This window comes from Macrosteles quadrilineatus, unplaced genomic scaffold, assembly GCF_028750875.1.
Source record: "Macrosteles quadrilineatus isolate MER2022 unplaced genomic scaffold, UCM_ALF_1.0 Scaffold_32__1_contigs__length_1466915, whole genome shotgun sequence".
NCBI lineage: Eukaryota > Metazoa > Arthropoda > Insecta > Hemiptera > Cicadellidae > Macrosteles > Macrosteles quadrilineatus.
The window spans coordinates 857,635-883,166 of NW_026542625.1; the positions used below are offsets into that span (position 1 = coordinate 857,635).

The 25,532-nt window shown below is 36.0% G+C and overlaps 2 protein-coding genes across 2 annotated transcripts in view; both read left to right on the forward strand.

Moving 5' to 3' along the window:
* The first annotated feature begins 646 nt into the window (after positions 1 to 646).
* On the forward strand, positions 647 to 25,348 carry LOC129005775 (uncharacterized protein KIAA1143 homolog). Its single transcript, XM_054434785.1, has 3 exons — positions 647 to 757; positions 5,477 to 5,609; positions 25,182 to 25,348. Exons 1-3 carry the CDS (start codon positions 647 to 649, stop codon positions 25,346 to 25,348), a joined length of 411 nt encoding a protein of 136 aa, XP_054290760.1.
* LOC129005735 (claspin-like) overlaps positions 24,192 to 25,532 on the forward strand; it is a 52,882-nt gene continuing 51,541 nt past the window's right edge. Inside the window, exons 1-2 of the mRNA XM_054434715.1 lie at positions 24,192 to 24,292; positions 25,182 to 25,349. The gene's annotated coding sequence lies outside the window, so the exon portion shown is untranslated. The remainder of the gene's footprint in view (positions 24,293 to 25,181; positions 25,350 to 25,532) is intronic.

Below are 25,532 nucleotides of genomic sequence, written 5' to 3' on the forward strand. Positions count from 1 at the left end.
GGTGTCGATCATTTTCGACGTCGGTTATTTGGGATGTCGGTTAAGTGGGAATATTCCAGTGTCGACAAACTGGGAATAATTCAGTTTCGATCAATTTCTACGGTTGTCGATATTATGGAACCCACCCGTTATATGGGATGTCTGTCAAATTCGACTACTGTATTTCTGTTTCGGTCATTTGCGTTGTCGGTCAATTTTTCTAGTCTGCTACGCTTCCGCTTGTCTTGTCGCTTGTGTTGTGTTCGTTCTGTGTGTTCGTTGTTCGTTCATTGTTTTGTTGTTTATGTCTGTCAGAGCACTGCACTAGTTAGTCTAGTCTCTTTAGGTTATGTTGAAGAATGTGAATTTTTGAATGTGTAGCCTAGTAGACAATATTAACTTTACTGTTGTTGATACTAACCGTGTCCGAGTGCATTACAATTCCATACTAAATATCTGACTGAGAAATAAGTTCAGTTAGTTATTATTTCATGTGCAATAACTTAATTGTATTTGATCAGTACTCTGTACTGTAACTTAGGATATTCTTGGGACTTGTGGACTGCAAAGTAGATAAGCAGTAAACAATTTGTTTGCTCGTTTCTGTTTTGAGATTTAAAAGTTTCCTTGGGAAGCCGATTATGAGTATTACTGTTATTGTTATATAATGTCTAACAAAAAAAGGAATGTTGCTTATATCAAGCCTGATGAACCAGCATTTTTGGCGAGACTTAAAAAAGAAGCTGGCTTTGTAGAAGGCCCCACTATTGACACAAAGGTAGGAAGTTCCAACAAATGTTTATTTTTACGCAGAGGATACGTTAGGCGTCCGGCAGTTAACTGTCATAACCTAACCTAACCAACCAAACTTGCTGATAATGAAAAAATCGAATGAAGGTTATATTCTGTTCATAAAATAAAATTATAAATGCCAAAAATTCTAACAAAGATGTACAGTTAAGAATAAATGGCTATCAAAGCAAAATCTTTGACAAAAAGTTAAAGTTGCCGATGGGATTCGAACCAGGAACCTCTTGCATATCAGCCGAGCACTCTATCCACTACACCACGAACGCCGTTGGCTGTACATCGTATCGTTGTGGTAATGGTGTTCTGGGCCCCCACAACGCGGTGTTGTCACTGGTGGACGCCTAATCCACGCCTGGTTACCGGACGTGTATCCTCTGTGTTATTTTGTATTTAGCCTTGGCTGCAATCTTTTGAATAATTGTTTTTTTCTGTTCAATGTCTGATGTTTTTAGCTACGTCATAATTTTGGTCACATAAACCAAAAAGGTCAGTACCGGTAGTAGCCTAGTCCTACTCGTGACGCAAGCGTATGCCTATTTATTCATCGAATTACACTTTGTTCACAGTTTGCTCAGATATGATAATGGGATGGATGCATTTCGGTAAATTTGAGCTTTCTGGACTTTTCTACCTTTCCTAAACCATTCCTACGATTCTAGTAGGCCTAAACAATAAAAGGCTGCACTTTAGTATCTGTCCTACACTCGTTCGAATGTAAAATATCGATATATAGATTATTCGATAGCCTATATCAATTATTTCATTTGGTTAGTTAGGTTAGGTTAACCTTTACTAACCAAACTTCATAGGTACCGTACCAAATTAAATAATCAATATATCGATCGATATATTCATTCAAACGAGTATAGGACAGATACTTAAGTTAAGTGTAGCCCAATAAAAAACCGTTTGAGTGTAAAACATTTTTTTTAGACTCGGAAATCTCTGCAAATTGCAAAAACTTAGGTACCGGTACGGAACTACTTTTCAAGGCGCGGAGCAAATCACACGCCAAGGAACAAGGAGCGGAGTGATACGGACCGGTGACTTGACTACTAACTTACTCACTTAGTAAAAAACTGCTCTCAGAATCTAGCACCCTTTTCACTCGCTGGCGGCTCAAGCTGGGGAGAGGGCAGGTAGGCCTACTTGCTCTTATCACTGGACATGGCCATTTCAGGAACCATCTCCACGCTCTAGGAATTGTCAATGACTATCAGGAGTTTCGACTTTGCAATCAGTCTGATGAGACTGCAAAACTCATTACTCTGGATTGCAACAGAATTGGGGCTAGGAGAAGGGTGTTGTTTGGTCTAAAGCAGCCGGGTGATAAACCAGACGCTAACATTGGGCAAAAGCTTCTGCACCTAGTCAAGGACACAGGCATAGGCTTACCCAGTTAGTGGCAAGTGGGATGCCCACTAAGCTTCGATTGACAAGCTTGGACCACGAGTCCACCCCTCTCACAATACAATAGCTTACAATACAAGGAACAAGGAGCGGAGAGATATGGACCAGTGACTACTTACTTACTCTTGGCAACCAGCTGATCATTAATTTAGGCTACCGTAGGCTAATATGATTGTTTATGTCTATTTTTTTTATTTAAAAATGAACTGTTCTAAATTAACAAAACATAATCAAACTTGCTGTACATGATTTTATGAATTGGTTTCATAAGAGAAAAGGCATAACTTATGGGGAAGCCAGGCCGGGCTTCATGAGGATTCGTGACAACATCAAGTCCTTTGAAGGTAGCTTCTAGATTAAGTAGGCCTAAGTTAAAGTGTAAGTTATAGGGGATCGGGTTTAATGATGTTACATCCATATTGTTTTTATCTTTTGGAATAAATTATTAAACGACGAGACAATCGCCTTGTGATTTAATCAACAAGGCCTAGCCTATTCCAAAAGATAAAAAAACTCATGGGTGTAACATCAATAAACAGCCCGATCGCCTATAACCTACACTTCTGTACTGAATTTGATGCAATATAAACATCAAATTCAAAACCTAACTTCAAGTCACTTAATGCAGCCAAGAACCCGCATGAACCCCGACCTGCCTTCCATACATGCCTAAATAAGAACTAATAAATTACTTTTATATACAAAATTATATTCAAACCTAATTAGACCTACGGTATCCAACACTGGGGGACCACTTCAAACTCAAACATAGATATAGTTCAAAAAAGATTTCAATCCAAAACACTAAGAAAAATTCTACAAGCACCTTAGTTTGTCACAAATTCATCAAAATACAAAATTACCCTATAGAGAAGAAATAAGAAAACGAAGCGAAAAATATCAAAGAAAATTAGAAAGCCATCAATATTTCCTGGCAGTTATCCTCCTCGATGATAGTGGAAGCTACTCAAAAGAGTTAATCCAATAGACCTTCCAAATAGATTTTAGTTAAACTTTTTATAAGTTTTTGTATGTTAGTGCACTTGATGGAGTGTAACTAACCCATATTAAAATTGTCATGGAATTTACTTATTGTTCTAGTAGGCCTATAGAATAGATTGTAAATAAATACTTCTAAAAAAAAAGTTAGGTCATTAATTGTTTCAGTCTCAACCGAAGTAGATCCGTATCACTTCACTTCTTTACCTGTAGGTGTACAATGTGCTCCGCGCCTTTCAATAATATGATTGTTGTTTTGTTACAACAGATTTTAGTTTTATGACAAATCACCAGTCAATCATTGATGTACCGTAACCTGATGTTAAGAAATAAATAAAATAAGAAATTACCTAGTTCCATTATTTCCGCAAGTTTCAGGTTTTTCCGCTCCTTAAAAAATGTGTTAAAGGTAGACCTATTTTATTGTTTATTAGGATCGTAGTGATTAGTTTGAAATTTTAGAAGAAAAGTCCAGAAGGATCAGAAATACCTGCATTTCCATAGAGAACGTACAATGTATTATTGGATCTAATATTAGGATAGGCCTAATAAAATAACTTTTATTTTTTTCCTAGGACGCTAGGCACGAGCCTGGGATTGTTTTTCACATTACTTCAGGCTAGACCTAGGGGTTGCGGCATTATCGCTTAGATAAAATCCATTGGTGACTTGGCAGGGATCGAACCCGGGACCTCAGGGACTGAAGTCCCGCGCTCTAACCACTACGCCAGCTTGCTCCCCCCCCCCAAAAAAACAAACATAATAATAACATAATTAATAGTAAATAGCCTAACCATGTTAACTTAGATACTACATTCAAGCATAAATATTAAATGTTGGCCTAAGTTAGGCTAAGTTATGCTAAATATTCATTAATTCTGATATGGGTCATTCAAGAGGGCCGCCAGCCACTTTTTCAGTGCATTGCAGCTTTTAGGCCCTAGTTATAGTTTAGTTTAGTTTAATTAAATACATTAAGTATAGGCTAAACCAACATTTGTAGCTACAGTAGACTCCCTCTTATCCGGACACCTTTTAACCGGACTACACTCCGCGAAAATTACATCTCTTTAACCGGACAATTTTTATCAGCACATTGGTGTAACCGGACGAGATCAGCAGGAAGTGGGTGGTACTGAAACGACTGTTCTCGTGGGAAATATTTGAGACCAGTGATCACGTGTCTAAATACAATGCTCTCCTAAATTTAAGTCAAATATTTGGCTTACATAACAAAGTTTTTGGTGACGTCGGTTTAACCGGAAAACCCGTGATCCGGACTGGCCTCGGTCCCGAGGAGTCCGGATAAGAGGGAGTCTACTGTAACAAGTTAGAGTTACAATTAACAAAATTTTCAAAACCTTTTAGCATTTTCAGTTGTATCAATCTAACTTATGACCACTTGGGGAGCGAGCTGGCGTAGTGGCTAGAGCGCGGGTCTTCAGTCCCTGGGGTCCCGGGTTCGATCCCCGCCAAGTCACCAATGGATTTTATCTAAGTGATAGTGCCGCAACCCCTAGGTCTAGCCTGAAGTAATGTGAAAAACAATCCCAGGCTCGTGCCCAGTGTCCTAGGACAAAAAAAAAAAAAAAACTTATAACCACTTAACATTCAACAATCTTATTATTAGCTTAATGCTTTAATTTATTTCAGAATAAGCTTTGAACCAATGTACTTATAAATTGACAGAGTAGAATTACATAGGCCTACCCTAACTCTACCAGATAATCAACCCTTAAAGTCGGGATGATTTTAACGTATGCTGGACCCTGCTAAAGGTAATTTTGTTACAAATCGCACCAAACTATCGCTCGTTTAGCGGATTTATATAGCAAAATTAATTAAAACCATCGAGGTTTCCAATTTATATTTCTCTCTATAGGCCTATGGCTGGGTAGCTGAGTTGTTATCGTGCTCGTCTAAGCAAAAGCTCACCGCTTCGATCCTGTGAAAAGTTCCTACTGGTAGCCTATTGATGGTTCGAAACTGGACCCAGCTGTCCCTGATCGTTGGACCTTAAATAACTTATACTGGCTAATGAAACAACTGATCTTAGTCAGTAACAAAGCTACACAGAACATCTCACTACATTCTACACTCATCCATCATTCGTATTTGGGTTACAATGCGCAACTAGGTTACGTCCCCATCACAATGATTGATAATTGATAAACTTCATTTAAATTGTACATTGTGATGTTTCAATTTAAGGTAGCTGATTTAATTACTTAGAAATTACCCAGGCTGTCATATGTTCAAAAGGACTTTTATTTTTTAGCGAGAGGATTTACCTGAACTAAGTGACGAGGAGCGTGACGATACAGCTGAAGAATCTCCTGTCGTGGTTGTGTTGAAGCCAGGAGATCTGACTAAAGAGGAAGCAGATAATTTGAAGCAAAAGCAAGAATTAGGTAAGAGACAATTTTGTTGATGGTTTACATTCTAAGACAGCTCGGTCATTAGATAGACATGATCACCAGAAGGGCCACTCTCTTTCAGGTAGAAAAGGGCCCAAACATTGAGAACAAAATTGGCCAAAGGCAAAATAAAAATTATCCTATCTTGTTGCTGGGCTAAGACCAGCTCTAGTGTAATGTTGTAGAATGCGACTCATACTTGGTGGAATAGTAGATTTTCCTGCTCATAGGTTTTACGAGACAAACTGTGGGTACCGGCTAGAATAGTGGATAAGGTATAGAACATTGTGTGCTGATGACAGGTTTTAACTTCTGTAGCTCACCTGTAACGGGAGCTCAGTAGAGTCCGCAATTTATGGACAGCCCACGTAGAAACAACCTATATATATGCAGATGGCAAATACATAGTTAAAGCAAACGCCAGTAAGAGGGCTTAGCACTAGGGATGATTATGGATAGTCAATGTTTTTGAAACATCAATGTTCGATGTCTTTTACATTAATGGTAGAGTGCCGATGGTTTTGTTACATCGATGTTTTTGTCGAATACCGATGTGTTTGGCCAAGTAGGCTATTGAAATATCGATGTTTTTCATGACTAAATTGTATTGGTTTTAGGTTAGGTTAATTAGCTGTTGCAGTACAAAGCAGGGTTGCCACCTGAGGTTAGAAAAAAATCGGGATATTGCCCCCCTCCCTACCGGATTAACATAGGCTTAAATACGGGCATAAGGAACCAAAATCGGGACTGTCCCGGCAGAATCGGGACGGGTGGCAACCCTGGTACAGAGAGCAGACAAAAAACAGAAAAAACATCGATTAACATTGATGTTTTAGCCCCGAGAACATTGACGATGTTACAGGTACATTGATGGTGAACATTGATGGTTGACCTATCGATGCTCATCCTTACTATAAGTCCATGGGCCAACTAGCCAAATTGAAGGATATGGTATAATTTGGGGGTACTAATTTTCCTTTACACCAAAGTTATACGGGTCTATTAGGATGTCAAAAAATCATGATTGCCATATCAAAGTGGTAGCTAATAGAAATGGCGAAGATGGCGGATGTTGAGTTTTAGAAAACCAACTATATCTCTGAAACTATCCACCCTATTTCATTATTTCTTTTTTTAAACTAAAGCTCTATATATGTGCTACAAATGTTGTCATATACACTAGTTTGATAAAATTAACCGTTAGTTAGTAATAAAGGAAATTTTAATTGTTTTAAAATTTTTATGCGAAAAATAATTTTATTAACAGATTTTTAAAGAGCTATATGTACATTCGAGCTAACAAACACACTAGATATGTAATGTAATAAATTATCTTTAACTTGATATATTACAGTTTTTTATTAGTTCCAAGCTCAAGAACTTGGACTAATGGCTCCTTATAGATCGACTTCCTTTCTTATATTTACTTTTTTATCACAAAAAATGCATTGTCTTAAATCTGGTACTAACCGTTTCAATCGTTTCTGGGGTGGTTTTGATGGGCATGGAGTTTCACTTTCAGAATAGACACAAGAAGATGAATCTTTGGACTGTAGTTTTCTTAAAGCCTTGATGTTAGTGAAGTTTGCTCTACATTCACGGTGATATTTCACAGCACACAACAATTCGTTTGATATATCACGAAGTTTAGTAACAGGCTCATTATTTCTTATTAATGCAGCATTGTATAACACTGCTCAAGATTGTCTGTCTTTTGGGGGGTGCACTTCATCACTGAACGACGCTATCTTACCACATATAATGCATTTATCTGGTCCACTTTGCATATTTGCCAAATTTTCTTTATTTTTAGCCGCGCACATTTTTGTTTTGTCTTCATTTCTCTTCAACCATTTCAAAATTGATGTTTACATCACTAAGATCAGCTGTTATAGGTTAATCTAAGTGAAGCGGCAACAATGTATTTGAATTACTGTAGCTGTTTATGTGGCCAAGTGACTTTCAACCGTCGACGAGCAACAACGGGTGTGAATGGTACTTGGATGGGCGACCGTTTTGTAGCTTCCTACGTTAATTAAAATAACATGTTTCTTCCAGGCAGCCAAACCCGAAGGGTATATTATATAAATGTATACTTAAAACCAAGAAAAAATTATTGAAATTGATTAAACGTTATTATGTAAACATGACAGTATTTACCTTAAACATAATATTTTTCTGAGCTCAGTTATTTTTTGAACGGCGGATTTTAAAATCTTATTTATATTACCTTATTTTCGGTAGAATCTATTCATGCAATATATCAAGTTAGAGAGAATTTATTACACTACATGTCTAGTTTGTTTGTTAGCTCGAGTGTACATATAGCTCTTTAAAAATCTGTTAATAAAATTATTTTTTGCATAAAAATTAGAAAAACAATTACAATTTCCTTTATTACTAACTAACGGTTAATTTTATCAAACTAGTGTATATGACAACATTTGTAGCACATATATAGAGCTTTAGTTTAAAAAAAAGAAATAATGAAATAGGGTGGATAGTTTCAGAGATACAGTTCGTTTTCTAAAACTCAACATCCGCCATCTTGGATTGGCCGCCATTTCTATTAGCTACCACTTTGATATGGCAATCATGATTTTTTGATATCCTAATAGACCCGTCTAACTTTGGTGAAAAGGAAAATTAGTACCCCCAAATTATACCGACATGTTGGCTGGCCCATGGACTATACTTAGCACAGATCTAAATCAACAATATATTGGAAAAAATTTCACGTAGACCTATAAAGAATAATAGATGCTGTCAAGTAAATGTTTTGCGCTCACTTCTGAAAACAGTACTGAGATTAACTAAAAGATGACAAATATGTGTAAATGAGAGTTGCTTACCCTACCCTGTTGTTTTATATAATTACTTGTTTCTTAGAACAAACTCATAATAGCCTATAAATTGCACTCCAATCAGCAGCATAAAAACATTTGAAACTTTCCTTGGGTTAGGTTTCAAAAATATATTTTTAATTTATTAACCGAGAAGATCCTGGCTCCCCAAACAGTTCTTTCCTGTTTGGGGGCGGTTGCTGGAAAGATATCGAGGTCAATTTTTTCATCCCCAGTCCTCTGGTTTACAGGACTGCATCTAGTATCTAGTTAACACAATGGTTGATGGTTTTTAAAATATCAAAATGTGTTAAGTAGGAAGGGTAGCATTCAGAAATGGTTTTTTTTTGGGGGGGGAGGGCGTTAGAAGAGAAGTAAGGCCCAGCGCACACATTGTGACTGTTTTACAACAACTGTTGCAAACCAGTTGCTTCTGGAACCAGTTTGCAACTGAAACAAAACTTCTGTCCGCACACGGTGTGACTATTTTACAACTACAGTTGCGTCTATTGTGCAATCAGTGGAGTGCAAATTTAGTGCAGTTACGTTATTTTAAGGCCTTAAGTGCGCTTACTACGTCGGACTCAGACGAAGAAGACGTTATTAGCTATTATCAATACCGAAGACAGCGAAGGGTACTGAGAGAACATTGGGTTCACCCTTATTTGAGCAAGAATGTTAGTACTAGGCTGTTTGTAGCAGCTAGAGCTATTCGGATAGGAAATTATAAACACTAAAAACACTATACGGCCGTCAAAATTCCACCAAAATACCACCAAACACCACAAAAACACCCCGTGGTCTCGTGCAACTGAAGTCTGCAACGTCGGGCCCACGGTTGAATGTGACTGGTTTCAAACTTTTTTTGAAATCGCATACAACCAGTTGCGTCGTGTGCGCCTCCCCACTGCAATACATTGCCGAGGTCTCAAAACAGTTACACGCGCAACTGGTTTGCAACGAAAGTTGTAAAACAGTCCATCACTAACATTTTCTCTCTCTCTCTTTCCTTTCCTCCCTCTGTTCCCCAAATGAGCTTCTGCCCGGGGAAATTTGAAACATAAAAATGGGGTCTACCCTGATTTTGGGGGGAGGGATCCATCAGCTTTTGGGGTTTTAACAGAACAGATAGCGTTTGATATTGAAAGTAATTGGTGGAATGTCAAAAGAACTGCAATAAATAGGTTTTAAATTTTCCTGGGCTTAAAAAAATCCTTTTAAGACTAAAGGTAATACATTTATACTGTTGTGTACTCTAAACTAGAAGTACGCTAAAACATAAAATATTTTACCGAAGTGATACATAGATAAAATTATATTTATTTATTTTGTGTTGGTCTATGCCAATTGGAGTTAAGATTTTTTGCCAAGAAACAGTCCGAATCTTGGGTCTTATCTAACTAGTAAACACGTTGCTCGAAATCGAGCAATTGCAAAGAAGTAAAGTACCTAGTTATTTAAAAACAAATAAAAGTCATCATAATTTCCGATGAGTTTAAAAGACCCAGGCAATTACTCCAGCCAGGGCCGGATCTACAAAATATGGGCCCCCCTGCAAAAATCCTCCAAGGGCCCTTAGAGCTGGCATCAATAGCAGGGAGGCCTTATTTGCGGGAGGGGGGGGGGAATGTTTAAAATGTATGTAGCTGAAACTGAATTTTAACGCTATTTTAAAGATAAAATATTGATCCTGTTTGTAAAAAAACATTTTCGTTAAAATGCGGAATTTTGTAAAATTATGTACTAAAAAAAAAACAGCAAACTTCAAATAAAGCTTTTTTATTCTTATGTCAATAGGATTTCTTAGCCTTTCAAATAGGTTTACAAATTATAAAATACATATTGTACAAAAAAAGTAAAAGGTTTTACATAAACAATTTCAAGAATAAATAATAATGTATAATAATAAACAAACGACTCAATTTAAACTTAGTTTCTTTTTACACTACTCGTATATTTTCAAGATAGATAGGCCTACATACAAATCATGGTTCCAGAGGGTGGGGCAGAGGGGCCAAAGCCCCGGGGCCCTGCCTGGGCTCTGAAGGGGGCCCAGCCTGGTCAAATGTGAATTGTGAAATATTTTCTGTACATGTAATCTGCTAAAATCAAAGATTTTAGCATGGTTTTTCAGTTCACATATTAATTTTTGAGTGGAATAAAGTTGCAACTAGGAGCAAAAGAATTAATCAAACTATTATGCGTTTTAGATATATTGTTAAATGTTTACAATGTTTATGTTTGTGTGTGTGTTGTGTGTTGTGTTGTTGTGTGTATTGTTGTTGTGTTTGTGGTGTTGTGTGTTGGTTGTTTGTGTTTTGTTTGTTAACAAAACGGCACGGAGGCGGCTAGACACTAAATCGGGAAAATAGGGGGCCGGAGATCGCTCAGCTCAGAGGCCCGTGACGGCTCTCTCTGGCCCTGAGGTCGTTAGATAACGCTACAGAGGTTATTATAAGTCCCGCCTGTACTACAGACTTATTGCTCAGCTCAACTGATAGTTGACTAAGTTGACACTACGTCCACGTCGATCGGACTGTAGTGGATCTGTGAAGCGTGCACTGCAGCTGACGAGCTGACTGGACTGAGCTGAGCATACAGACTGGACTGACTGAAAGTGACAGTAAACCACAGATTAAACTGTCTACGGCGAGGTCCCGAGTTGTTGACGAGTAAAATCAGTAGGTCTAAATTTACTCAATAATTGTAACTTTAGCTTTGATATTGACAATATTTGTCTGTCAAAACTAAACTTACCGTCCTATTCAATTATGTTTATATGCATTAAAATAATTTTAAATTATAGAGCTCTTTGGGCCCCCTAAGGGCTTGGGCCCCCCTGCATTGCGGGGTTTCGCGGTTCCTAGATCCGGCCCTGACTCCAGCTGGGTCATTTACAATGGAAATGTCATGTGCATTCTCCACAAGATGTTAATGTTTGTAATAAAATTAATGCATATACACATTACATAACTCTAGATCAAGCTGCTAGTGTTTGAGCTAATCATGTTAGGAAAAAGTATCAACTATATCAATTACTAGCAGAGTAGGCTACCCTTTCTTCGTACAGAGTTGGCTTATGAGTATAAAATTCTTTTTGAAGTTGCACTCATTTAAAAACATAAACATAACACTGTAAACATTCCTACTTTGGTTGTTCTCATTGTGTATAGGCCTAACAGCTTTTTGTTGCTGCTTAGTTCAAATTAGCTGAAGTCATAATGCAAAAAAATAATAGTACTGCACCCTGTTGGTAAACCTTATAACTTTTTAATGCTTTTGAATATAAGAACCAACTTGTTCAGTTGAAACCGCAGAAAAAAATTTAATTCCTTTTAAATTATGAATACTCATAAGGTTAACATGGGAAACTACAGAACCACTGGGGCTGAGCTGATAAAGGACATTTAAGATAAGAGTATGCCTATATGTTAATTGGGAATGTGAGTTATCACCATACAAAATTTCAGCCCAATTCGACCAGTAGTTATTGTGTGATTGAACTTCAAACAAACACAAACATTGAAATTCATAATATTAGTAAGATAAGATAAGATTTAAGAAGGGGACGCCACTAGGTGCGTATTTTAACGCTAATATGAGTGAAGGATGAGTGGCGCGATCTTGTAGTCTTGTTAGTTACTGAGGCCGACGCCGACATGTTCCTTAGACACAGCTGTTAATTATTCCTGTATCAGCAATTGGACACATACTTTCTCCCGTTAGCTTGTCAACAACCCTGATCATGCGTAAGCGGTGTGGGTAACTATGATGGAGAAAATCAGAAAAGTTGCAATAACTTTTAAGGCATAATTTTTACAGCAATTGGGGTTGTACCATTTGCTTTAAACCAGAAAGAAGCATAAAATAGGCCTACTACATTTTAATCAAAAATAGTTTTAGCTGTTTTTGTAAAAATCCCATATAGGGAATAAGCTATTACCGTAGTACTCATGGTAAGACCTGGACCCGGGACCGATTTAATTTTTCATTTTGAGGTCCCTAGAGGCCAAAAACACCATCCGTTCAAATTCATATATATGTGTGATCCGATTTTGATGAAATTTGGTACAAACGTGTAAACCTACGTTTATTCAAACGAGTTCGGGGACCAGCATAATCGGACGATGGGAATGGGGTTTTATGGGGTAAAAATGGGGTTTTCCCATTTTTGACCCTAAAAACAAAAAATTTTTGAATTTATTTTTAAACTGTTTTGTAGAGCTTAAAAAAAGAAATAATTTAGTATATTGAAGCTCTGTTGTATGCCTAACAGTCAAAGAGAAAATAGTGTAATTTAAAATTCCCATGTTATTTTTATGGAGAAAATGAAAACTGTTGTAATTTACTTGTTTATAGATATATATTGATAAAATTTTTCAAATTTATTTATATATTGACGTATGGTCAAAAACACTTTTTACCTTCCCCGTAGCAGCAAACCTAAGTACTCGTTAATTCTAATGTTATTTAAATTGGGAATAAATATCTTTATTTATAGAAATATTTTAGTAAAAATATATCAGACAAGTTGAAATTCGCTTAGTCAGCAGGTTTGCTGCGGCGGGGGTATTTCTGTTTTCATGAGTTTTTGCTCGTAAAAAATCCAAATAAAAATCGGACCTCTTACTTCAAGGAGAACATAAAATACAGGGTGTTTGTGAACTCTCTCGAAAAAATTCACAGGATTGTTCCTTGGGTTAATACAAGAATATTTTACATTATAAACATGGGTCGCCGGAGCCTCGTTTTCTGGCTGTCCGTCTGTGTGATTTTCACAAATGAATCCATAACTTTTGAATTCCTTAAGCGATTAACTTGAGACTTGGTACGTAAGTAGTGACAAGTAAGACCAATCTTTGCACAAAAAAGTATCAGGTTTATAAGTTGTACCAATCCAAAATGGTGGCCATTTAAAATTTTCTTTCTTAAATAACTCAAAAACCATTGATTTTACAAGAAATTTACTACAAGAACAACTTTTTTAAGGCAATTTAACTACAAATTGATTGACACCTTATTTTTTAAGATTGGACGAATATCAACTGAGATATGGCAGCTTTAGTGATACGTGACCACTAGAGGTTAGTTGCAGTGCATACCAAAGCATGCGGCTTAAGTCTGCCACAACAATGCAACAGTCTCCGTCCGCTTTGCAAGTTATTTTTAAGCGATTTTAGATTATTTCAAACAATAATAAAATATTACATAACCCTAAAAGTTCTTATTCAAAGAAAGACTTTATTTAATGAAGTCAGTTCCTCTACCTTTTTACACTGAGTATACACTTTAAAAGTGATGAATAAATAATAACATTTTCAGGTCACAATAAAATCAGCTGATTAGTTGATAAACATACGTTGACTTCACCACAGCTGATACACAAAGTTTGAGTTTTTTGTGTTTATTTTAAAGACAGTAAATTTGAAGCAGACAGCAATTGAATCAGACAAAAATTACTTAAGTTGTTGCATTCACATACAACAAATATGTAACAATTTGAACAAATAGTTTTTTTTGGCCTCTGGAGATATCAAAATGAAAAAAAAAATTGGTCCCAGGCCTAGGTCTTACCGTGTGCCACCTATGGTAAGAAAGACTTATAAGGTAACTCATACATTAAACTTATATAGCTACTTTCCTATAAGGAAATTCGCTAAATGAGCAAATGTTTATTTGCCATTGTAACCAAAATAGAAAATTAAAATTGGATCACCCTTTGCACTTTGAAACCCTTTACTTATTAGTTGGTGTTGCAGAAGTCATAAACTGCAGAAGTAATTAGTTTAAATATACTTTGCCCATTTAAATTTGTAGTGATTTTCTATCAAATAACATATTAATTTCTCTCCCATTTCAAGTTTTAAAATAGGCCAATTTCAAATTTGCATATTGTACCTACTTTTCTTAGAACATATTTTAATTTAGTTCTAAAAAATTTGACTTTGAAATTTGACCTCAAAAGATAGCAAAAAATCTATATCTTCATCTATTTTGTTAAAAAAATAAAGAGCAGTTTTTGCAACTCATTTGGAAGGCGCTATCCGCTATTCGTAGCCAGGAGTGTATTGCAGATGTATTTAGAAAGTTGAAGGGACTCTGCGACGGTAATAGCATTGCCACATAACCGCGATAAAATCCAACTGAAAGCACGAGATTTAGCACAACCTCAGGGTGAAATTAAAATCAGGGATCAACTTTAACAGAAGCCAAAATTTCGACTGTTAAATATTGGAATTTTTTGTAGCTCAATGAAATGTTTTTGGGAAACTCTCTAAAAATATCTACTGGTAAAAAATCCTTAGGATTTGAAATCACAAAAATCTATCAAAAAATAAATCTAAAAATTGGTAAATACTGTTTATAAAAGTGTAGACCAGCATAATTATGAAACTCTGTTGCAAGTTGCAATGTTAAATATTTTTTACGTGGACTTAATGTGACAATAATGTCAACATTTATAATTAGAAACTCAATACTACCATTTGTGGTACCACAGATTAATGAGTAGACACTAATCAGTTTTGGTGTTACCTTCTCGAAATACTACTTGAGAAACATTCGTTCGTCGTGATGTTCCAGTACAGTGAGCTGAAACCCTACTGGACTGAGGCTGTTTTAGGACTTTGTCCTCTTCAACTGCTCCCAAAAACGGCGCCAACGGTGGCGCCCAAAATGTTGTTTCGTGATGTTTCAGTCCAGGGAGCCGAAACCCCACTGGACTGAGGCTGTTCTAGTACCATGTACTCTTCAGCCAAAGCAACAATTTCGTCCGATAAAAAAATAATTTGACCGTCATTCGTGAAATAACTTGTAGTCTCTTATAGTTGGGATCCAAAAGGCTTAATTAATGTTCTTTAACGACAGTCAAATTGACAAAATATTTAACACATTTTCCGGTTTTGTATTTTTAATACATTTTGACATTTTAATCGTCTGTGTATTGAGCGTATACGCATTTCCTTACGGGATTATGTTTCATCGTATAACATCGATGTTTATACGGTAGTCCAGATGGCGTTAAAATTAGTTCGACTCTTTAATGCTAATAGTCGAGGTTTGTCTACATAGATACGATATCAACAGTTTTCTCAAATTTACTTTATACCATTCAGCGTGCTAGTGTTGCCTTGGCTGTATACGAACTAATTATGTTAGTTTACTTTTTTATACGTTCACTTGTTTAGGATTACGAGTTTTTAGCTCTACTAGTCCCAACCTCCTAACATTCAGTAACGCATTTTTTAAAGATTTCCACAAAATAAGATCCGTGAACTAGAAAAAAACCCTTACGCTCAATAAAAGTTGTAAAATCCGACCTGTACTATGTTTTCATTTTTTGTTTTATTTCCAAATCGAGAACGATTTTTCACACAGTTTTGTCATGAATGGCGTTTATTGGTTTTCTCTCTTTAAATTAAAGAGTGGCTCAATTGAAGACCAGACGCCTTAACAAATAGATTTCAACCATTCAGCCTCGGCGGCTTTAGTCATTGCTCATTGTCCCATTGACAGGGAGAAATTCCCCGCCGTGGCATCACTGAGTGAAGCTGAAGCAGTTAAGAGTGAGAGGGTAGATGAATAACATCGGCGCTCTCTCTTGTTCTACAAATGCGACGCTAGCGCTCCCGCCTTCCTGCGTTGGCGCGCGCATTGATGTGATTCAAATTTCGCAAGCTGATTTGTGCTCAGAATATCACTATCACTATCACTGTGAATTAATTGTGTTTCTAAGGAAGTCAATTTTACAACCAAAATATAAATGCTCCTAAACTAGTTAGGGGGCTCGGGGCTCTAGCCCCTTCGTTGAAGACGTTTGTCCAGTAGATGGAGAACTCCCGTTCCCGTGATATTTTTTTTCTTTTCTTATTTCTTGTGCTCTGTGGACTGACACATTGTAAGCTCTTCTAATTATCGGGATACGTTTCTTGTGCGGTTGTCTATAATAAACTGTGCATGCACTAAAGTGTAGGTTTTGAAAAATTATTCTCGTAGACTTCTCGTCTTATAGCAGACTGGAACCTGGTTTTATAGTTGCTTGTTTATCGTTTGAGTGCGCTGGTGTCGACTATGGTATAATATCTTAGGGTAACTTTGCCTTTTGCAATGTCTTCTTTATTCTGTTATGGTACCAGAGGATACGCAATTGTTCACGAACATTTTAGTTTTACTTAAAATTGATTAAAAAGAAATTATAAAGAAAATATTAAATGGCTAAATAATAAACTGGGCAGTAACATAATCAATAAATCTCTTCAAACTTGTAGATTATTTATTGATGTCATGGAATCATCATAGTCTAACCAATGTAATAAGACTTTTCTTCACCCCATTTTAAAATTTAAAATCTGAATATGTCTTAGACCAGGGACCGATTTACTATTATTTTGATGTCTCCAGATACCAACAACACTAATCGTTTAAAATGTTCAATGTTTATATGTGTGTCCGCTTTAACACGACAATTCGAGTAATTTTGGTCCGGTTTTGATGAAATTTGGCATGAGCGTGTAGGGTTATAGTAGTACGTTTTCTGTGGTGTAGGGCTCTTAGAACGAGCAAAATCAAGCCATGGGAACTGGGTGTTATAGGGGTTTGAAATTTTCAAAATTTATTTTTTATATATTGTATATAACAATTTACTGAAGCACAGTTGTACAAGGTTACAGAAAAAATCTAAAAAAAAACACTGTACGTTAAAAATTCCTATCTTATTCATAAACTGGGAATAAATATGACATCTGACGCGTTTAAGGAAATATTTGTGTAAAAATCAGAACATTATGAACAAAAAAATCGAAATTATAGCAAATAAAAACTATATTATGCAAATTATCACTTGAAATGTTAACGGACTACACAAATGACAAGTAATCCGTACTCGCCAGGTGATTATTTGTTTCTATCATTAGTGAACTTGCAGAAATATACCCAGATACGGGATCAGAGGTTTAGAGTTATAATTTAATCTATTCTAAGCTGAAATGTAATTAAAATTCACATTACTGCGCCATGCCTTATCACTGTGGATACTTTGAGTAACCTTTTCATCTTTTAGCGAATTTCCCTATAGGGAATTAGCTATTACCGTAGGTGGCACGGTAAGACATATGCTTGAGAACGATTTACTTTTTCATTTTGATGTCCCCAGAGGCCAATAACACAATTACACGTCCGTGAACGCGATAACTTTAGTAATTTTTGTCCTATTTTGATGAAATTTGGTTTAAAGGTTAAGGCGGGATAAACTTGAATGAGATCGCGAACCAGCATGATCGGGCCATGGGAAAGGGGTTTTATGGGGTAAATAATGGGTTTTCTCATTTTTGACCCTCAAAACACAAAATTTTCCAATTTATCTCTAGACCTTTTTAAAGAGTTTAGAAAAACAAATAATTTAGTACATCAAAGTGTTTTTTACGGTTATTGGCAATGGAGAAAATTCAAAAAATTGTAAATGTTAAATTCCCATGTTATTCTTATGGAGAATATTGTAAAATGTTGTAGTTTGCTTCTTTATAGATATATTTTGATCAAACTTGGTAAATTTATACTAAGCTATTAATATTTTACTAAAAAACGCACTTTATTAGTTTCCTTGTAGCAGCAAACCTAGGTACTCGTTAAACCTAATGCTATTTAAATATATTTAATTGAAAATCAATTCAGACAAATGGAAATTTGCTTAGTCGGCAGGTTTGCTGCGGCGGGGTATTTAAATGTTGACTTGTTTTAGCGTGGGTGTCATGTCCGCAACGGTATCGCTCAAGTGACAAGTACGACGGCGGTTTCACCTAATGAAGGAATATTTTTTTCTGTTATACGTCAACTCTTTAGGGACAATTTGCAGAGAACAAGCAACCGTTTACATATCAAACCAACTATGTGTGTTGTGTTAATGTTGTTGGAATAAACTGCTCTCCACTGTATCTATGACGTCAACAAACACGCTTAGATGTCAATAGCCAGTGAAGTGGTTTAAGTAGCCGTGCAAGTACAAATTATTGTTTACTGATTGGGAATCTAGATTCTAGGCCTTCCAAGGCTCACACTTTGGACAAATGATGGACCCTTAATGGGGTTTTATAGCAGCTAGAGTGCAGACCATGATCCGAGAATTGTGTGATGCACTCAACAACAACCAGAAGCTATCTTCGTATGTTATTCGTGTGGCCAGCGGTTTGGCACAGTGCATTATACTGTAAACGCATACAATCTCAGAAAAGGGAATAAGTATATTTATTAGTATGTAAACGTGGCGTTAATATAATTTTTCCTTGGCAGATCATAAGTGGAGTTGATTAATTAGTTTTAGCCTTTTATCGATACTGAATACGGCTTGAACACTTTTAGCTTCTTTTGTTGTGTTTCGTGTTCGGTGACGTACAGAGTGCACTGATGTCGACTAAACGTATTTCAGGCCTATTTGATGCTAGAATACCGATAACTACCGTCAATTGTTACCTGAACATTTGACGGACGAGAAATGGCAAAACAATCGGTTGTTTGATGTACTTTCGAACTCCAAACGATCTATGTTTAATTATCAAGTTGAATCAGGCAGAGGTGCACATCCCCCCCAAACCCAGAGGCGCAATCCCCCCCCCCCAAGCCAATGGAGTAATCCCCCCCCCCCCAATTTATGCTGCCGTCTATTTAAACCTACCCTCCCCTCACCAATTTATCTGACAATTTTCCCTTTACCTCATAAAACAAGCATTTAAAGTATTTAGTCAACTTGAGGTACGAAAAACAATCTTTGCTGATAATCAACATTAAATAGCTTTAAATAGCTAGACAATTCAGAATCTGTATTGTCAGCCAATATGTGTGCTCAGTATTGCAATAGATAACGTCTTCAAAACGTACAATATAGGCCTACTCGGTGAATTACTCTACTCCAACACAGTACTGAAACTGTACAATATATTAGGTGGCGTTAATTCTTACAGGTCTTAAGCATTCAAACAGCTTTAAGTGTATTGATAATACTTTGGCAAAAAGTATATTGTTTCACAATTACAGGCAGAGTCACGAAATAAGACAGACTTTTTGTTCACCACTCCCAGGCTGCCTTCTAAAAAATCGCCGGGCAAAATACCCACAATATCTCTTAATTGCCACCAGTAGGCCTACAAAAGGTGTTTGTGACCCCATGGTTGCCTTTTATGACTAATAATGGTAGAAACGCATCTTGTCAGGCAATCCATTTGTACACAAAACACGAAACGATAACAGATAGGCATATCAATTCACGCGTGTGTGTGTATATATATATATACTAGCTGTACCCGCGGGCTTTGCCCCGTTCAACTTTATAAGTGAGCTCGTTCGCATGGCTCAATCACATCCTGGTTTAGGTTGGAGCTCGTTCGCTACGCTAACTCACCTTTTGGTTGCAAATTAGCTGTTGTCATATAATGTAAAAGAAATAATAGTGCTGCACCCTGTTGGTAATCCTTGTAACTTTAATGCTACTGAACATCATAGAACAGAACCAACTTGTTTAATTGAAACAGCTGTTAAGATTTATTAATTCCATTTAAATATGAGTACTCATAAGGTTAACGTGGGAAACTCCAGAGCCACTGGGGCGGAGCCCGAGAGTCCGATCAGAATAAAAACAGCTTAGTTTTCCTATTTAATGTCTAAAGAATCAGTGTACCAAATTTCAGCCTCCTAGGTAAATGGGAAGTAAGAGAATTAGTGATGAGTGAGTGAGTCAGTCAGTGAGGGCTTTGCCTTTTATATATATAGATTGCCGCGGGCAGGACTGGAAGTAAACTGAATCAAGGTAATGACGGAAAGACGTGGTCTCTGGATTGGTTCTTGTGTTATCAAAAGCTGACATTGGACTAATTCTAGTGACGGAGGAAAGTGTTGAAAATATAATGGGATTCATAATTGATTTTTCCGTTCAAAATTATTGACAATAATAGCCAATTTATATGCTGGATATAAATGATGGTCTCGAAATTCTACATTACTGCAGAAAAGGAAATTTATTAAATACTTTGAGGAGTTTGAAATATACACAAAACTATTGACAGCACAAAATCTTTTAGTGAAAACACTCAATTAATCATGAATCCCATTATATTTTCAATACTCTTCTCAGTCACTACAGTCCAATATCAGCTGTTGAAAACGCAGACGACAATCCAGAGACCACGTTGGTCCGTCATAACCTGAACCTGATTCAGTTTACTTTACTTACTTCCAGTCCTGCCGACGGCAATGTAGGAATTGACAGGCCTATCTGTAATCGTTTCGTGTTTTGTATAAAATGTTTGTCGTATTCTGACGACACCTCCAGAAGTGGATCTTTTTTAAATCCTGACGATGGTGGAGTTAAAGAACCACCAAAACATATGTAGCAAGTAAAATTCGACACTGGTATATTAAGGATTGTCTGGCAAGGTCCGTTTTTAGCATTCTTAGAAGCTATCTTAATTACGAACGGCAAAATGTTGTTGGTGGTGATAGTGAGCTACTTAGAAACACTTTTTCGGGCTGCTTATACAAAATTATACATTCATTATGACAGCTAGCAAAAAAATATCCCCCCCAAAAATCTCAAAATAAGTCCCCCCCAAAAATTCCTGTGGCGCAAGCGCGCCACAGTACCCCCCTCTGGGCACCCCTGGAATCAGGCGTGCTCTGCATGTTAGAGCATGTGTGTATTACCATAGAAATAATAGTATGTAGATACATAATCAGACAACAATAAAATTACTATGTCTGCTCTTAACTCCTGTGTGGTATTACGCGTTCGTTACGAAATCGGCATTCTATCACTTGCCAACTAGTATGATGTAATATTAATTGCCATTGAATTTAGATACTGTTCTTCTTTAGTAGTTTCAGAATATTTTTTTGCCGAAGTGTCTTGTCCTGGATTGAGTGCTCTAATGTCGTCAAAATCTCTTAGTTTGGGCACTGAATACAGACCACTATTCATTGGTTTGGGGCCTTTTACGTTGTGTCCTTTACTTTGGAGTAATTTTACTCTGCATCGCTACCCGAGCCCAAACGATAAACAAGTTGGTGATAAAATGATAGTTTTATTTTGTTGGAATGGTTTTAAATTGGTCGAAATAACAAAAATATATAGTGTTAACATTGAAACGGAGTCTAGTATTAACATACTATACAGGCTTGAAATTGACTTGATCTGATAAAAAAAATTTAGTTCTACATGGACTTGGTGTCGTCTGTGTTACATATTAATTTCTACATTATAATGAGTACTGTAAACGTTCTGCCACGGTGTTTACGTGAAATCAAAACATTTTCCTTTTGAAGTTTTAAAAACTACTGTAATAAATCATAAACATGTTGAATTGGATTGTACTTATTGTAAAACGGGGTTTTCTTCTATTGAACCAAACTCGTGAATTCTATGCCTTACAACTATCATTCAAACTTTATATTTGCCACATGAACCCTATTCACACATTTTCAATTAATTGCCAGGATAATAATTCTTTTCAAAAATTAAGTTCGTGCCAGTCTCTACTATTTATTTACCCATTTCTTAACCTACGACCCGTTTGGATTAATACTTTAAATACTTTTAACTGAAATAATAACATAGGTAAGAATATTAATGTCCGATATACAATTTCTGGACGATTGTGCTTGTGTTATATGAGTCCCTTAAAATTTACACAAGATTCTTTGCTATTCTCATCCCTTAATTCCTTACACTTGGAACAAGCCGCCGTGTACAGATCTACATTACTAACTGCCTACATTAAGATACATTTACACGCATTTATTTCTTTCTAACTTTAAGAATTCAAACGATTATCGATTATTAAAACCTACACATATTGATAAGCCTGGAAAGAACTAAAGCTATGATTCTTTACTACTTGCTTACTAAATCTCTTACAATCCACGTGAGATATAATTCACGATGTATTCGTTACAACTTGTTGATGAATCGCTAGTCTTATTACTTATTACTTATTACTTGATAGTGTAAATCATTCAGAATTAATAAAAACATTACAATCCTTAGGAATAAAAAATCGCCAGATAGATTGGTTTAAATCATATCTTAATGATAGGAAACAATATACTGTCACAAAAGGGCTTAGTACAAAAAATGTTATACAATTTCATAATTCAACAATACAATCTATCAAATACGGAGTACCCCAAGGATCTATCCTAGGACCGCTTCTGTTTTTGTGCTATATCAAGGGGTTACCTAGTATTATTTCAGGAACAGATAGCAAAGTTTGCCTATGTGCAGACGATACAAGCCTTTTGGTGACAGGTAAAACTCTCGAGGCTGTACAAAATTCTTATTCTCGCTCTATTAACAAGATTAAAAACTTTTTTAACAGCAAAAATTTACTTTTAAATGAAAATAAAAGTAGTTACATTTCTTTCTGTACAAATAAAAATAAAAATAATGAGACAATTTTAAAGACTAATGCTAAAATTAATAAAGTAAATGATTTAAAATTTTTAGGAATTATTATTGATAACAATTTAAGTTGGGACTCTCATGTCCAGCATGTTGTAGGCAAAATTTCATCAGGCTTGTATGCTCTTCGAAGGATGTCCTATGTCTGTGATCTTTCGGCTCTAAAACTGGTGTATTATGCTTTTGTACATTCATTTATATCATACGGAATTAGTGTGTACGGAGGGACCTCAAAATCAAACCTTAATCAAATACTTCTGTTACAAAAGAAAGCTATTAGATTAATGCTAAGTTTAAATTGGATTGAAAGTGCAAAGTATCATTTTTCTAATTTGGAAATCCTAACAGTGTTTGGAATTTATATATACGAGACAATAAAATATACTAAGCAGCACCATTTACCAAAAATACAGTTAGAACTAAGTAGGCCTACCAGTAATAGATATAATACCAGAAATGCACAATATGTTATACAAAACAGACATAATTTAGAATTTTATAAAAAAAACACAGTGTATAGAGGCCTTAGATATATAAGTTTTTTACCAAAAGATATAAAAAATGAATGTAATAGTAGGAAATTTTACTTTAAACTAAAAAAATACCTAGTAGAAAAAGCAATTTACTCCTTTGAGGAATTTTACAGTTTAAAATATTGTTAATAGACAATAAGTACTCACTGATTCTATTCTTTGTACTTGTACATTCATGAATAAAGGAGATTTTGATTTGATTTGATTTGATTTGATATGTTTTATCAACATATCACTTGGACCAAATTCTAAATATTAAATCTTGATTCATTCATTTAAATATTTCACGTTTAATTAGTCCAAATCCATTTGTACTTTTCTTACTACCTTATCTCGTACCTGCAAGTTCAATAAATATAACTAAGTTACATCATTGTATATAGTATCAGTTAATTAATTTTTCATAATTAAGCTGTAATTAAAATACAAAAATATTAGGTACATTTTTATAATAATTACAAAAATGTTATACAATTTTACAACTGTCATTATAGACCCCCCCCTCCCAACCCATCGGTGCCTGAATTATATTGTTATTGCCGGCCGGGGCAGGCTGGCAACTTAACAGCACTGAATTTCCCGCTGAGCGATATTACCGCTGCCTGGCGGGAAGCTCCCGTACCATCCCCGAGCTTCCCGAAGCTCGCCGCTTCTATGACGCACACTGCAGCGAAGTTCGGGCCATTCCCATTCTCGGTTCGAAGGGGAGTCGCCTTGCGTTTTCCTACTTTCCACACCCAATAATGGTTTCGCCCATGTCTCTTTCGCTCACTTAGCTCAGCTTTGCTTCGCTTCTTTCTTTTCCTTTGAGCGTTAGAGTGGTATAGTACGTCACGCATCAACTTTTCGTGGATTTTAAAAGTAAATAGTTTATTTTACCGTTGGTGTTGGGGTAGGTCGGGGATTGTTTTCACTTTGTAAGGTCATGGTTAGGAGACTGGGTAAAAATAGACGAATTGAAAATCTGCAACATTCTATTCCGGTGTTTACCGGAGGAAAGCGTTGAGTAAAATTAAATAGACTATAATTTACACAATTGGTGTTGTTGTAATCCATAATTTATTGACCTTGACACTCGTGCAAACTTTCTCTGTGAAAACTTACTTGAAATATCACAATTCCAATTTGACTTTGTTAAAGTCGGCGTTGTGTCAAGCGAGTTTATTTTTGGACGAGAAACTGAAAACCTTTAACCGGAAATATATGTATGGGAGGAACTAAATTAATTCGAATTACAAATACAAGTCGTGAATGCCATTCACACGTTATCTTAAGTATATCACACTAGTAACAGTTATCGAATTTCCCAATGGTCAACTTACAATGGACCTCTCGAATATACAGTACAAGTATTGATTGGTAAAAGGCGCTAGCGAATTGTGTAGAACCAGATAGTAATCTCGATCATTTTACGGTTTATATTTCCAATGTTTATGTAGCCTTAACCAATTGTTTTTTTTACGTACAGTACCTACACATGATTATAATTACGTTTATGCAGCTTATGGGTTTCACAGCACTGTGATGAATAGGATTTGTAATTTGTGCCAGTAAATTCTTGTTTATAGTCTCATGGTTGATTGGAAAACTTTATGTATTATTGAACACGTCAAGTTGATATTAATTTACTCAATTTGAAACTGAAATTTTTTCTTGCAATGATGTGTATCGTGTAGCATTAATAACAACATAACGTCGTATTTTAAATTCAAACAAATACTTAATTCCATCATTTTATTTTTTGTTTCAGAAGAGGCCAATAAACCAGCCCAGCTTGGCGACCGGATTGTTTTCAAGCCTCCCAAGAAGCGGGAAGTTGAAGAAGGAACAGATGATAAACCCAAGAAGAAGAAGGTGAAAAGCAAACCTGTCAACTCGAAACTACTTTCGTTCGATGAAGAGGAACTGGATGATTAAGGTAAATCCATCATTTATACATAAGTTCTCAAAATTTTCAGGCACTGGAAATCATCATGAAGTAGTCTTCAACATCAACTCTGCTCTACTAAAGTCTTCCATATCTAATGAGTCTTACAAATGGGATGATAAGAAATTAGCATAGAATAACCAACATAGATGTAATGATGCGTCATCTTACGCC